The 15,501-nt window shown below is 35.4% G+C and overlaps 3 protein-coding genes across 4 annotated transcripts; 2 read left to right on the forward strand and 1 right to left on the reverse strand.

Moving 5' to 3' along the window:
• The first annotated feature begins 4,252 nt into the window (after window positions 1-4,252).
• Window positions 4,253-6,898, forward strand: LOC110893032. Its single transcript, XM_022140155.1, has 6 exons — window positions 4,253-4,770; window positions 4,984-5,115; window positions 5,170-5,356; window positions 5,471-5,755; window positions 6,161-6,466; window positions 6,626-6,898. Exons 1-6 carry the CDS (start codon window positions 4,253-4,255, stop codon window positions 6,896-6,898), a joined length of 1,701 nt encoding a protein of 566 aa, XP_021995847.1.
• A 21-nt stretch (window positions 6,899-6,919) lies between these two features.
• LOC110893033 lies at window positions 6,920-7,381 on the forward strand. The gene has a single exon (XM_022140156.1). The coding sequence runs from the start codon at window positions 6,920-6,922 to the stop codon at window positions 7,379-7,381; it is 462 nt and encodes a 153-aa protein (XP_021995848.1).
• Window positions 7,382-8,739: 1,358 nt separating this feature from the next.
• Window positions 8,740-13,862, reverse strand: LOC110895221. 2 transcript variants are annotated; one of them, XM_022142498.2, is made up of 11 exons: window positions 13,610-13,862; window positions 13,444-13,526; window positions 12,064-12,169; window positions 11,891-11,989; window positions 11,727-11,792; window positions 10,955-11,071; window positions 10,732-10,806; window positions 10,128-10,230; window positions 9,958-10,005; window positions 9,087-9,208; window positions 8,740-9,002 (listed from the first exon to the last, which is right to left on the reverse strand). In XM_022142498.2, exons 1-11 carry the CDS (start codon window positions 13,688-13,690, stop codon window positions 8,904-8,906), a joined length of 999 nt encoding a protein of 332 aa, XP_021998190.1. In that variant the 5' UTR covers window positions 13,691-13,862; the 3' UTR covers window positions 8,740-8,903. The 2 variants fall into 2 exon arrangements, with proteins under 2 accessions (XP_021998190.1, XP_021998191.1); XM_022142499.2 differs by having other exon boundaries at window positions 12,064-12,149; window positions 13,610-13,838.
• Window positions 13,863-15,501: the final 1,639 nt, after the last annotated feature.

Consider the following 15,501-nt stretch of genomic DNA (forward strand, 5'->3'; position numbering starts at 1 on the left):
ATAATTCATAATAATTAATATCTTTCATGTAAAAAAATTTAAAGCCTTTTTTAACTCGTTTTTTTGTTCATTTACATTTTACTATTTTAGAAAGATATTTAATTTACATAAAATCTACTAGTTGCACTAGTAAAATCTACTAGCTATATAGTTGTATGTAAATTAAATATCTTTTTTACAAAAAAACGAGTTAAAAAAAGGCTTAAATGTTTTTTAGTTTTATCTAAAATATCTAGCTATATGGTTTTATCTAAAATACCTAGCTATATAGTTTTATGTAAATTAAATATCTTTCTAAAATAGTAAAATGTAAATGAACAAAAAAAACGAGTTAAAAAAAGGCTTAAATTTTTTTACATGAAAGATATTTATTATTATCAATTATTTCAATCCAAAATTGAAAACGAGTAAGGTTTACATTATTTAAAACGAGTAAGAAATTTAATTTACATAAAACTATATAGCAAGTAGATTTTATTTAAAAAATCTATTTAAAAAAATACTGATGTAACAAGTAGATTTTATGTTAAATAAGAAATTTAATAAAATATGAAAATAAAAAAAATAAATAGAGTTTATGTTAATTAAGAGATATAATAAAAAGATGAAAATAAAAAAATAAATAGATTTTGTAAAATTGATTTAAAGTTAAATAAAATTAGGTGTTAGTACCCAAATGTGTTACATTAATAAACTTAAAAAAATGCAAGGGTATATTAGTTATTAATTAACTAATTTTGGTGTTAGTACCCAAAGGTAGTACCCAAAGGCGAAATTAGGTATAAACCACAGGACCCATTTATATAATTAACTCTAAACATTATTTAATGTTCAAAAAAGAAAATTTCTCAATGATAATATTTAGGGTGACGCAAACTTTTATTAGTTCACACCAATAGTCACGTGTATGAGAGTCCCTTTCTCTCCTGACTAATCATTCTCGTGAACCCTTCACGGTTGCATGTCCCATGAATCAAATGTGTAATAGCTGTAACGATCTTTTATTCATTAATTCGTTACATTTATATAATTTTAATTAATGTCTTAGTTTTATTGACAAATATATGAAATGAAATAAGATAAACGGTATATAATTTTATCCATCTTTTACTTCCATGATTTGTTCAAACATCTACTCTACACAACATTGGCGAAGGATTTAAGGGGCGGGGAGGGGCGCCCGCCCCCCCTCCCCCCTCCGAACTTTTCGGTCAGTAGTGTTATATATGTACGTTTTGTATAGGATTTTGTAGGTATATACGTTTTCGACCCCCCGGTTTTAATTTTTTTTATTTATATAGCCAAAATAAAATATTTAATTAGTCCAAATATTATAGCCCAAATCATTATATTTGGTAGAATACTAGAATGTATATTATATAACCCAAATCAAATCATTCTATAGCCCAAGTTAAAAGCCCACCCTATAAAAAAAACCCGAGTGAATTTCAAGTTTTGTCCTTTATCTTTATATCAAATTTCAGGCGCTATCCTTTATGTTTAAAATTGACGAGTTTTGTCCTTTATGTATCAGATTGTTGCACGGTTTGTCCTTTGGCCCTAACCCAGTTGGTTTTTTCTGTTAAATCAGAACATATGCAATGCACATGAGGGTAGTTTTGTCTTTTTACCCTATTATTTTAAAAAACCATTTAAAAGAAATATATATATAAGATATCATCATCAGCTCATTTCATTTCTTCCCCTCTACCATCACAGCTACCATCTCCTCTTCCACCACCACCACCACCACCGTAACCACCTTCAAGCACCACCACCGCAACCTCCTTCCACCACTCATCCTCTCTCTGCCTCTCTCTCTCTCTACACTACCCCGCCCCCACAGCCGGAGATCCGCCTTCAAGCACCCCCACAGCTGGAGATCCGCCTTCAAGCACCACCGCACCACCCACACAGCACCACCGCACCACCTGTTCACCTTTCGATTTCACGTCTTCCAGTCATCAAGCACCACCGCCTTCCAGTCATCATCTTCCCCAAAATATGAACCCTAATTCGCCCCTTTCGAATTCACGTCAAATTCGAGTTCCATGATCACATTCTATGGATAAAACCTTGGGTCTTTTGATTGGAAACTGAAAACGAGTAGAATGGTGGCTAGCTCACCTCAAATCGGTGCACTAATTATGATGGTTTCTTGCCAGAAAAGCTTGCAACGGCGGCGGTAATGGTAGTTGTTGGGAGCTACGGTGGTGGAAAGTTAGGGATTGTTAGAAATTAAAAAGAGGGTTTTCGTGTACGAATGAAGATGGGGGTTGAAGGTTGACGATGGAGATTCAATTAAGATGCATCTCTCTGCCTTTCGCTTCTAAACGGTATCTTTTGTTTGGATTTGTTGTGTTCTGTTGGTTTGGTGAAGATAGATCCAATATTGACTTTTTTTGTTGTTGAATATTAATGTTAATTCAAAGTATGAAATATGGATGATTCAGTTGGTGATACAACAGGATGTTGTTGCAGGTGACGAGGGCTTTTATTTTTGGGCTTCTCTGATATTTAGAGCAGTGGTTGTTGATGGTGACAATGGTGGTGTGGCGGTGATATTAAGAGTGGTGGTGGAGAGAGGTAGAGAGAGAGGGCCGCGAGATGGAGGAGTAGAGACAGAAAGGGTTTTGTTTTTTTATATATTCATTTGTTTTATGTTTTATTAGTTTTCTAATTTTTGTTTGTTAGTTTTTTAAATAAATTAGTTAAAAGACTAAACTATCCTTGTGTTATCTGATTTAACAGAAAAAATTAACTGAGTTAAGACTAAAGGACAAACCGTGCAACAATCTGATACATAAAGGACAAAACTCGTCAATTTTAAACATAAAGGACAACGCCTGAAATTTGATATAAAGATAAAGGACAAAACTTGAAATCGTTTACTTTGGGACATCGACCAGAAGAACAGAAGCCAGAAGCCAAAACTGCAGAAGGGGGGTGGGGGGGGGGGGACACAGGTTCCAGAAGTGTTCGACTTCAGCTTCTTGTTCGAGAACAAAAGCCAAAACACTGCTCGTTGTTGTGGTCTTGTACTCTTGTTCGACTTCTTCAATCTTTATAAGGTTAAAGGTATGCGTTTTTTATCTTTAGTTTTAATTTAGGACTGCAATTTATGTGATTTAGGTTGAAATTAGGGGGTGAAATCGGTCCGAATTTTTACCCTAAGCTTGTTGAATCTTTCTGTAACTATGTCTAATTTTATTTGTTCAATCTTATTGTGATTTGATTTAGATAAAAATTAGAGTTTGAAATTTAGGGTGTTTTGTTAACTTGTTTTGTTATTAGATTATGTTATGTGGAAGAATAAAATGATAACTTCTTTTTTAATGTTTGAGAATGTTTTTTATTTGATATTAATGTTTGACCAGACCCGACCCGAATCGAATCACCGACGTCCGACCCGAACATATACCTCGAAACTACGCGATAGAAATTTTTTTTAGGTCTGTTACTTTCCGACCCCCCGAACTTTTTTTTCAAGCTTCGCCACTACTACACAAGATATACCAAAAATGGCTTGGTTTCTATATAAAAGGAGAAATCTCAGACTCTCAGTTACATAAGAAAAGCTGATGTGGCAGCCAGATGGGCTGCCCAACAATGCTTTTCTTATCTCGTTATTACATCACAAGTCTTAATATATAAAATCACTTTAAAATTTATCTAAAAGTCCGCCATCAAAACCTTTGTCCATATACATGTATTTATGTGTAAGAAATTGAAACCTCTGTCATCAAAATCTCTGCCTAGATTCAAAATTCAAAATTCTGGCTCCAGATTCAAAATTCAAACCATACACATATACATATATAACACAACTGATTCTGACTCCACATTCAAATTTCAATTTATCTCTCTAACTCATATCCGCGAGCAATCTCTCTCCCTCTCTCTCAAATGCAGAATTTCCATATTCAATCGGTTCATCTCCGATTACAGATCTTTGTAATTCACATGATTCTATTAAGCATTCTAATTTTTTTTTTGACGTTGGGGACTTTAAAGGGGAGCAATTTAAATATTAATATTATTAACGTTTACGCTCCGCAAAAAAATCCATCTGAAAAAGGCACTTTGGGATGCCATTGGGGGTATGATGGGTTGTTACCCGGGGAGGTGGGTGATTTTGGGTGATTTCAATGCGGTGCGTCACCAGGTTGAGAGGAGAAACTCAATTTTTAATAAAAGATGTGCTTCTAATTTTAATAATTTTATTTATGAAAATGGGTTAAGAGAATATGAAATGAGAGGTAGAAAATTCACGTATTTTAATGAAAATGGTAACAAACACAACAAGATTGATAGAGTTCTGGTTTGTCACGAGTTCCTTACAGAGTGGCCGGTTGCTTGCCTTCGGGCGATGCCGAGGTTTCTTTCGGATCATTGTCCTCTTATTCTGACATGCTCAGATAAAAACTTTGGTCCCAAGCCATTTAGAGTCTTCAACTCTTGGTTAGAGAGAAAGGATTTTGACGAAGTGGGTATTAAGACGTGTGGGAATTTTGTCGGGGATGGGGAACCAGATGTACTTTTAATGAAGAAGTTGAAGGAGATTAAGGAGAGCATTAAAATATGGAAAAAAGAAGTTTTATCCAAGAAAGGGGAAACGGAGATCATGCTTAAAGAGGAATTAGAAATTCTAGATGTTTTGTCGGAGGATAGAGCTCTCTCCGAAGAGGAGGAATGGGCTAAAATAGAATGCTTAAAAGATCTTAAAGAGATAGAAAGTTACAAATCAAAGATCTTAAATAAAGAGCCAGAGTTAGATGGGATTTGGAAGGGGGTGAAAACTCAGCATTTTTTCATGGGTACATTAAAAGCAGACGAGCTTTCAACAATATTCCTGGGATTATGATTGGAGACGTATGGACCACTAAACCTTCTTTGATCAAATAAGAGATTATGGGTTTCTACAAAAGGGCGCTCGAGGAAAAAAATTATAGATAGACCTAAACTCGTCTGCCATAATGTTAGGTGTCTATCGGAGTTGGATGCGGCGTCTCTGATGGTCCCATTCAGCAAAGAAGAAATCAAATATGTTGTGTTTGAATGTGGATCGGACAAAGCCCCTGGGCCGGACGGTTTCGACTTCAAATTCATTAAAAGGTATTGGAATTTATTTGAATCGGATTTTTAGAACTTGTTGGTTTCTTTTTACAGCAAAGGCTCTATTTCGGTGGGATGTAGCTCCTCCTTCATCACTCTTATTCCGAAGAATAAGGATCCGGTGGGCCTGAAAGAGTACCGACCGATAAACCTGATTGAGGTGATAAGCAAAACCATTTATAAGATTCTAGAAAATCGCCTCAAAGTGGTTATTGGATCTATCATTACGGAGAATCAAACGGCATTTCTCAAAGGGAGATACATTCTAGATAGTCCGTTAATGTTAAATGAGCTCATTGCTTGGATAAAAAAGACAAAAAAAAATGCTTTTCTTTTAAAAATTGATTTTGAAAAGGCGTATGATAATGTCAATTGGAGTTTTCTTTTAGACATAATGAGGCAAATGGGTTTTCTGGCTCTTTGGTGTAAATGGATCAAAGGAATTCTAGTTTTGGCTAGATCCTCGGTTCTTTTGAACGGATCACCTACTTTAGAATTCAACTGTTCCAAAGAGGTCAGACAGGGTGATCCGTTATCCCCATTCCTGTTCCTTTTGGTCATGGAAGGTTTATCAAACATTTTGGACAAAGCTAGGTGCGAAGGGCTATTAAAAGGGATACAAACTTCTAATAACGGTCCGGTAAGTTCTCACCTTTTTTACGCTGATGGGGATCCTCTCATATTGGAGGATTGGGAGAGGGAAAATGTGAAGAACGTGGCTAGATGTTTGAGAATTTTTTACCTAGTCTCGTGTTTAAAAATCAATCTTCATAAAATCTAACATTTATGGGTTGGGTGTGGATAGTGGTGAAGTGTTAGATATGTCTAAAATTATTGGATGCAAGTCGGATTCTATCCCGCTTACTTACTTGGGGATTTCGGTGGGTAATTAACAATATGAATAGAATTAACAACTGGATACCTATTATATTTTCGATAAAAGGTTGTCGGCATGGAAAGCTAAAACTTTGTCGATAGGGGGCGACTAATTTTGATCAATTCGGTGTTGGAAATTCTGCCTATATACTATTTTTCGTTATATAAGGCGCCGGTTGGGGTTATTAAGAATCTTGAAGCCAAAATGAGAAAGTTCCTTTGGGTGGGGTCTAGCAGTGTTAATAAAATGAACTGGGTGGCTTGGGATTGGGTTACTTGGCCTAAAAATAAAAGAGGATTGGGTATTAACAGGCTCATTGAGGTCAATGAGGCTCTTCTTGTTAAATGGGGATGGAGGTATACGGTTGAAAACCATAATCTTTGGTGTAAAGTGGTGGAAGCTTGTCATGGTAAGGTCAACCATTGGAGCTTCCTTCCGGTTAACGGTAACATCGCAGGGTGCTGGAAAAACGTGGTAAAGTTGTTAAATAAACTGAAATTAAATGGGAGGGGGTTAAATAGGTTAATCGTGGGTAGGGTGGGGAATGGGGATAATATTCGTTTTTGGATCGATTCTTGGATGGGCGATATTCCTTTTATGGAAAGATGACCGCTTTTGTTTGGTTTGGAAAAGTTCAAATTTGGCAGGGTTACAGAGAGACTTGAAGTGGACCAAGGAAATGGAGGATTTAAATGGCAATGGTCTAGACAGCCAGAGTCCGAAGAGGAGTTAAAAGAGTGGCAGAAGTGCATGAAGGTTCTTAGCCCTGTCAGACTTTCCAGCGATAAGGACAAGTTGTACCGGTTTGATGATAATCAGGATGGTTTCTCGGTGAAGTCGGTTAAAAAGACTTTGATCAAGGAAAGAGATACTTGTCACCCTCCCAATTTTATATGGTGTAAATAAGTGCCCATCAAATGCAATATTATGGCTTGGAGACGCAATTTAGACAGACTTCCTACGAAAGTAAATTTAAGAAGAAGGAATGTGGATATTCCCTCGGTCATGTGTCCCTTATGCGGGGATTACGAGGAGACGGTGGACCATTTATTCACTACATGCTCGGTGGCTATTCGGGTTTGGACGGCTTTCGGTACTTGGTGCAACATCCCACCGCTTTTCTTTTTTGAGTTCAAAGACATTTTAGAAATCCACAAGCTCATAAAAAGTGATAAGAAGGCGGAGAAAATCATTTACGGGCTGGTTATTATAACATGCTGGTGCATATGGAAAAGCAGAAACCATACAGTTTTTAATCAGATGAAATGTAGTCCGGTTGACATCATTGGGGAGATAAAATCTAGAGGTTTTGCATGGGTTAAGAATAGAAATTCCTATAATTATATTACATGGGTGGATTGGTGTAAATACCCTTTATACATGTTGTAATTTGTTGCACTTTGCCCGCTTGGGTCGGGGGTGTTCCTGTATGTTTGGCCTTTTGCCCGTTTGGGTCGAAGGGTGTTTTAATGAAGTATATTTTTCAAAAATAAATTATTAAAAACTAAATAAATAGAACCTTTTATTTTAATTAAAAAAGTTTTTAAAAACTTGGAAAACTAAAAGAAGCATGTGAGCTGATCATTTAATAACAATTAAGCTTATCAATTTAAATTATCAAACTGTCCATAGTTGACTCATGCCATGTGTACCAAAGTCCAGGTAATTAATACATTGTATCACATGCTTATAATTCACTCTTCAATTTTAATTAATTTCATTAAATGAGTGAAGTAATTAACTTGTTATGATCAATTGACTGGTTAAATTGGACTGGAGTAATTAAATTTTATAGTCAATTTACTGGAGTAATTGTCACTTTTTACGATTTTATAAAACTTGTATTTTTATTAAAGATGTTTATTATATATACACAATAATATCCTCTTTATTGTAGAAGATAAAATAAAAGAATCTATAGATATTTTTGTTGAGATATAAGTTCTATTATATAAATTATTGGTCTACTTTATGAGAAAAGAATGTAAATGTGGTCCAAATGAGAATTAAATAAAAAATATTTGATAATGAATAAGGTGTTTAAAGAAAAATTACATTATACCAAATAAAAATTAGTCTTTTTACTAAAATTTAAAATACTAATTTTTGTTAAAACTATGGTAATGTGGTTTTTCAAACATTGTGTTCTCTCTCGTTAAGTCTGACAAAATTTTGTTAGACCTTTAACGCATCGTTCATGAAGAGCACTCGTCTAATATAAAGGAGAGGGTGTTGTTAAGGAAAGAAGCCTATGAGGACAGGACACCCATGGGTATTGATCCATGTGAAGAGAGGGGAGAAACTGGTCCTTGGCGGGCCGACATGGAGGTTAGTTAATGGCATCCGCTTTCTCCTCACGTTGCAGATGATCTTATTATGTTATGTTTTCGACTTTTCTTTACCATATAGCGTAGTTTTTCTCAATCAATTTGTAATATTCCCTTTTAAAACTACTATATACTCTAAAAAAAGAAATCATGGATCCAAAAAAGTAGTTAATGTTTCTTTAAATCCATGAACATTGCATGTGAAGCTTAAATGTCCCTCCAACTACTTCCATTCAACCAAGCTATCCCCTTGGAAATAACCCTTTGGAAATTGTAGGACCAAATAAAGAAGTATATGTCCCATTTTAATTATTATTTTCATACATCTTTGATTTTTGAATTTAGAAAGCATATAATAATGAAACTGGGATAGATTATAGATATGCCAGATTGCCTATATTCATTGAGGGCCCTACAAAATATTTAATAAGGATCATGTCTTTTTCCTGCTTTTTATACATTATTTTTTATAAACAAATAGAAAAAAAAATATGCCCAAAAAGTTGAATTTGTCATCCTTGTAAAATTCAAACTCATGATGTTTAGAACTTTAAATTATACATTTAAAAAAGCCTCAAAACATTTTATGGCTTGCCTTGGAGCACCTGGGCTATCTCCTCTGTTCTTGATTGAATGCCTTTTAAGAACTCGACGGTGATACGCTGCTGATAAGAACCTCCCTCCTGTGTACATTTTGCAAAAGAAATATATTTGGAACTTTAAATTTGAAACAAAACAAGATTATTAATAAGGGGGAATATGCAAACCGTTCGAATGAGTGTTCTTTCTATTCGTTTCTTTATAGCAGCATACAGTTCATCTGGTGAGACGTCCCCTTTGCCAACACTCAAATGATCTATCAACACCTTGTTCCAATCGGATTCTGGAGCTGCAATTAAACACAAGTTTATTGGTTCAAAAGTTTTTAACATGCCCAAAACCGTTTTAATAAAATCGGACTTATGAAAGAAGACGCATTTAAGTGCTTGAGTCCCTCTAGCAAAGGTCTCAGGTAGCACCAGTGGCACACCACCCCCAGCCAGTGGCGGACCCAGGAATTATTTGCTGGGGGTGCGGATGAGGTGTTCAACCATATTTTCAAGGGGTGCGGCCGGGTTTTTTTGCTAAAATATATACTAATTTTTTTTCAAGGGGTGCGGCCGCCCACCTTGGCCAAAGGGTGGGTCCGCCCCTGTCCCCCAGCGACCACTAACACCGAAAACACTCGTATTGAGAAAAAATAAAATCGAATGAAAGTAGACGTAAAAAAGTTGAACCACGCAAGCGAAACATAAAACATAGAAAACAATGACAAAGTCGATCTAGGACCAACGCGTTGCGACGGAGCTGTTAAATGGGAAAATAATAGGCGTAAAAACGTTGAACCACACACGCACACTGTTGGCGTGTTATCTGGCAAAATTTAGGCTGAAATGTAAAAGATGAAACATATAGGAAACTAAAGTTGAAACTGAAAAAGTTTTAGGGTTAAATGGTAAACAATGTAAAAGTATTGGGTTAAAAGTACAAAAACTATATATAAATCAAAAGGTGAGTACAACCCACTAAAGCCCATGGTACAACCCATGATGCATACCTAAGTTTCAATTTAGTATATATACAAATATCAATTAGCACCTTTGATAATTTCTTCAAGACATTGTTCGGCTTTTAAAACTTCATTCCCTGCACCAAATGATTAAACATTTGAATTAGTAAAAGGTCAAAATCTTGCTACATTCCATTCAAATATCTTATGCATTTACTTAAAAAAACAATATAATATTACATAAATACAGATGTAGCACCTTTCATGGCATAACTACGTTTTGAGAGGACTCTTGATGCATACAGTTGCAAAACTTTTTGTAGCATTGCCTCAAGACCTGGTTTGTCTTTATCTTCCTTCGCCTGAAAATTGTTTGCCAAAAAATTACTACTTCAGTTTAACAAGGTTTATCTATATATGGTTAGGGTACAATGAAAACTCCTATGAGTTGTGATAACTTAGAGAACTCGGCCAAAACGAAGGCTTTTTCAGAAACTTTTTTTTTTTTACCAAATATCCTGAAAAAATAACTTTTCAAAAAAAAAAAAAAAGAAAAAGAAAAAAAGCTTTTGTTGATTTACACCACCGTAAAAAACGCTTACAGTGGGTGTAAATGCTGACGTCAGCAGTTTTTGTTTGTTTTTTTATAGCTGTGTTTGTAACATTTTAATAATCTATGTGTGCAAAAAATGGTGGAAAAACTCGCACGGGAAGTCGGAGTTCTCTAAGTTTTCACAACCCCGGGGGGGGGGGGGGGGGGGGGGGGTCTCTTGATCCAAAGGCTCTCTATATATATAAAGAATTTATTATTTAACTGTTGAGAAGTTATAATGAAAAGAAAAGGCAAGAGTGAACGATTTCACCTGCCGTAGTTGTGCACTGACTTCTGCTAGGAATCCCTCGTCCAATTGGCCTTCTTGCTCCCTTTGGCTTACTTCCTGCAAAAATATCATTGACTTGAAAGTGGCCCAAAGTGTATTTTAATGCATAAGTCACCTAGGTAAATTTACTTAATCAATGAAATTATCATTGAACTATTACAATTTTAATCGAGTTTGACACACCAACTATTTAAGCAAACAGTACTTTTTCCATGAGGCGGAGGGCGTTTAGATCCCGAGGAGGCCAACAAATCTCTTCTTCTTCACTGACAACAGGACTTAATATTCCCTTGAGAACGTCGGTAGCTGACTCTATTTTTTCCTGCAAAAAGAAGAAAACTGCGATACGTGTAAAAAGATGTAACAGGAAGAAATAACAAAGATATCATGAAGGATAGATAAACAATAGCTAGTTACCTTCCTAACGTAATGCTACAAGTAAAGAACTCACAAGAGTGTGTGTGTGCGACGTTAGGGCTGCATACGAACACGAACAAGACCTTGTTTATTTGTTAAGGAAATATATGTGTTCACGAACTGTTCATGAACACTTACCGAACAATATTTCATCTTCGTGTTTGTTCGTCAAGAAAATGAACGTGTTTGTGTTCGCTTGTTAATTTTACGCAAACGAACGTTCATGAAAAAAATATATAATACACTAACACTTATAAAATATTTTATGTGTCGGAATTTTGAAGTATTTAAAACACTAATGAACTACCAAACACAAACGGACATAATGAACACGTTACCGAACTTTCACGAACATAAATGAACGAGCGCGCCCTCTGTTCATGTTAGCTCATTTAACTAAATGAACGAAATTTCTTGTTCGTGTTTGTTCCTTTATTAAACGAACGAACACAAAAGAACTTCCCGTCGAATGGTTCACGAACTGTTCGCTGAACGTTCGGTTCGTTTGCAGCCCTATGTGCGTGTCTAAATAAGCTAGAAAATTGGTTAAGGAATAGTACATTGGTCTTGTGTACGACACGGTCAACTATGGTCATGATAGATGAAGCCAATTCTTCTAGATCTTGCTGCAAATACAAAAAAGTCAATACTTTGACTTATTAGAATGCAAGAATCAAATAGAGTGCAAAGAGAAAACAAGATTCAATCAAATAAAAATATGTACTTTATCATCATCTGATTTGCAGGTGTCTGTTCTAGCTGCAAGTCGTATCCAAAAACCTTCATTGAAAGCAAGAATGTTTTCCACCACAAGTTTTTGAAGCTGTTTTCAAGGAAAATAAATAATTAAAATCATATGGAAAATCTGAATGAATAGGTAAAGAAGAGTGTGCTTACTTCGTGATCACTTGCGCTTTTCAACATGTCTATAAGCCTATCAACTTCCACCGTCTTTTTAAATGCATCCTCGGCACCTTTATTGACTGCACATACCAAATTTCTCCTGTTCATTATATTCAAAAATAAGTAATTTAATAATTAATGGTATAACATATAAGCGGAAAAAAAAATACTTTGGCAAGAACAATTGGGTTAGCATGCTAATTTAAAATTTGGTATCTTGATCACCAAAACCTGTATTCTCAAAGTGTTTGTACGGATAAGATTATAACGTAAGCTATATGTAAGATTCTAGAAAAGGTGGTAAATCCGATGCGTTTGATCCAAAATTTGATGCACGGTGCGAGGGCATCACGTATGTGATGCACTCTATGTAAAAAAAAATACTAAGAAATTAATTATACACAACAGCTTATAAAAACATACGAAAACTTAAAATACACACGTAATAAGAAGAAAAAGTTGTGCTTTTTGGTTCAAATAAAGCGTACTAAAATATTTCTAGAACCACAAAAAAGTGTTTAGGAACCATAATGGTCCAAATCAAGCATCATAAGATATTAGTTATTGAAAAAACCCAACCCATTTCAAAATTTTGAAAAAAAAAAACAAAGCAAAACAGACAATGTTGCGTGCAATGTAGCGGATCATGCGAAATCGTCGTAATATCCTTGCATCACGTAAACGCAACACATCAGTTGTAGCGATGATGCGCTCTCATCAGCGCAACGGGTGCATCACGCTTCAAAACCAAGCTTGTGAGTTTTCCGGTAACGGTTTCTCATGTTACTAAAATAAGAAAAATCTAATTTGGAACTCAAATTTGATCCTCTTTTCGAAAGAGACACAATGAGCCCGGTTTTGAATGAGAGACAAAAGTGAGGAATCCTCTTTTCGACTCTAGAACTCTCCCACCATATATATGATTTCTACGGAATCTAACATGAGTCATTTTGATCGCATAAAGAAAAATTTGCATATAATGAAACAACTAGAAAACGAGTCGACTTCAAATGACCATAACTTCTAATCATGGTGCTCTTACGGGCTCACAACCTACCTCCAAATTCAGATTGGGAACAATAACACATTTCTCCAAATTTTCAAGATTTTTATTACTTTTCGGGTGGGAAATTTCAGAATCACTGGAATTATTAGAACTTTTGTCATGGCCACATACCCAAAGACAACATCATCTTTGTAAAAGTTCCATTGTAATTCTAGAAAATAATTCATAAAATTCAACAAATTGTAACTCTTAAACCCAAATTCCCAAACATAAAATTACCAAACACAAATATATACAACAATTTAAGAACGCAAACATGTCGGAAGTCATAGAATCCCTAAAAGGGGGAAGCTCAGATGAAACAATACCTTTTCTTTGTATCCGTTCGAGTAGTTGCAGCAAATGAGTTACTGTTGGGTATCCGAATATGCCATGTGCGAGGAGATGAAGACTGCAAACATAAAAGAAAAGATTATCATTATATAATAAGAAAGACCCAATTTCATGGAAGAACAGTGGGGGAGTAGAAGCTACCAAGAAGGTTGGTGAAGAAGAAGAAGAAGAAGTGGAGCGTAGAAGGTGAGAGGATGGAGAAGAAAGCAGAGCAGTAGCCATTTCTTCTTCACTCGTCGACAGTTAACTAACACCAACCAAAGCAGCAGCAGGGGGAGCAGATAGGACACTCCTGTTTGGGACACTAGTTTTTCACAATTTCGGTTTAAACATTTTTTTTTCTTTTTTCTACGGACGAACTCACACACTCTCTAAACTATAAACTTACGAATAATGTTCACTAGAAGCTTGAACTATAAATAAATATTTATTCTTACTACACACCTTTAGGGTACACAAAGCACCGATCGGATACCCCTTGCGGGTAGTAGCCCAACTACACCACCGCAAGCCCAAACCCACTGGCAATCGGGTAGCCTAAATAGGTATCATAACCCGTATGTTTGACCATTTAACTTGAAAGACGTTCTTGAGAACAACGACGCAAGTTGATACAGGTTCCAATGGGTTTAAACTTCAAATAGGGGAGATGAGGTATCAATCGGTGATTGGGTGATGAACGGATTCCGACAGGTTGCGTCCCGAGCACCCTTATATTGCTAAGCTACAATTCCTTTTGTAGCTTATTACTATCACACTAATTTTCTCTAACACATTTCTCTAACACATATGTGTTCTTGAGTTTACTAAAGGCAAGAAAAGAAGAGAAAGATAATTTAGGAGAGATGAGAAGGGAAAAAAATGTAAAGATATAATTTCATTTTGAATTCTCAAGTTCGAAAGAAAGGAAAAGAATGTAGTGATTTTATGTGTTTTCGAGTTGAAAGGAAGAGAAAAGAAACAATTTTACAATAATACCATCATTGGGTTTTATATTAGGTAAAGTGGGAGGGTAAAATAGTTAATTGTAAAACGATAAATGGTAAAACCTTATATTTGTCTGCCTTCCATTTCGTAAAGAAAATTACAACTGAAGATCTTCATTCTGTTAAAAAAAAACTTTCGAATACAAATATTTTCCACTTCCTTCCGTTAGTAAACTCGGAAACACAATGTAAGGGTACACGAAATGCATGGCCGGCCCATGAAAAGGGCAAGGTGGGAGACCGCCCAGGGCCCACTATGCCATGGGGTACATAATTTTTTTAATTATTTATATAATATCTCAACCGATGGCGAAAACATCGGAGTGAGATGAAAACGAGATTGTTCGAGATTTCAAAACGACTAATTGTGACAATATTTAAATAATTCAAATTTCATTTCATACTAAAATAGGAAATACATTGTTTTGGAATGGAAAGTACAACATATTGCAAATAAACAAAACAACATGAAACAAGTACGTAAATTAAAGTTTAGGTGTGTTTCTAGTCCACCCTAACCATCGTTCTTTATGTGTCATCACTAGTTTCCTGCAACATGTATTAAAATAAAATCAACAAAAGTTGGTCGAGTGTACAAGTTTGAATACATAGCATAATCGTGACTAAAAGTTGTCTCATATCCAACATGGTAATTTGCATATGTTGTTTATTAACATACTAGTGCTAACTATAAGTCAAACCAAAGTATTCCGCAATTGTGCATATCCTTGTCGCCGAAACGACAAGGTCGTAAAGTAACAATACCACAAGAGTACAGGCAGTGCGTTAATCCTATAGCACTATAATTGTTAAGGTATGCTTGCAAAGTTAGTGAGCATATGGAACACCAGAATGAATATAGCATGTAAGAACAAGAATATAACAAGTATCATGTTTTAACGGATAAAATGTTTATATGAACAAGTTTAATCATGAGTATGTGGATTTGTAATATAGTGTACATGTTGCACCCAAAGTGTATAAAAAGGAAAATGGGATCGAGTATATCGACAGTTTGCGTAGTAAATCCACGAACGTGAGTTTGAT

This window comes from Helianthus annuus, chromosome 12 (assembly GCF_002127325.2).
Source record: "Helianthus annuus cultivar XRQ/B chromosome 12, HanXRQr2.0-SUNRISE, whole genome shotgun sequence".
Taxonomy (NCBI): Eukaryota; Viridiplantae; Streptophyta; class Magnoliopsida; order Asterales; family Asteraceae; genus Helianthus; species Helianthus annuus.

Coding starts and splice junctions, on each gene's coding strand:
- LOC110893032 (XM_022140155.1), top strand. CDS start 4,253: ATGAGAGGTAGAAAATTCACGTATTTTAATGAAAATGGTAACAAACAC. Junction 4,771..4,983: donor ATCTTAAATAAAGAGCCAGA/GTTAGATGGGAT, acceptor CCATAATGTTAG/GTGTCTATCGGAGTTGGATG. Junction 5,357..5,470: donor TCATTACGGAGAATCAAACG/GCATTTCTCAAA, acceptor GATTTTGAAAAG/GCGTATGATAATGTCAATTG.
- LOC110893033 (XM_022140156.1), top strand. CDS start 6,920: ATGGCTTGGAGACGCAATTTAGACAGACTTCCTACGAAAGTAAATTTA.
- LOC110895221 (XM_022142498.2), bottom strand. CDS start 13,690: ATGGCTACTGCTCTGCTTTCTTCTCCATCCTCTCACCTTCTACGCTCC. Junction 11,793..11,890: donor GCAAATCAGATGATGATAAA/GTACATATTTTT, acceptor TTGTATTTGCAG/CAAGATCTAGAAGAATTGGC. Junction 11,072..11,726: donor GTGTCGTACACAAGACCAAT/GTACTATTCCTT, acceptor TTCTTTTTGCAG/GAAAAAATAGAGTCAGCTAC.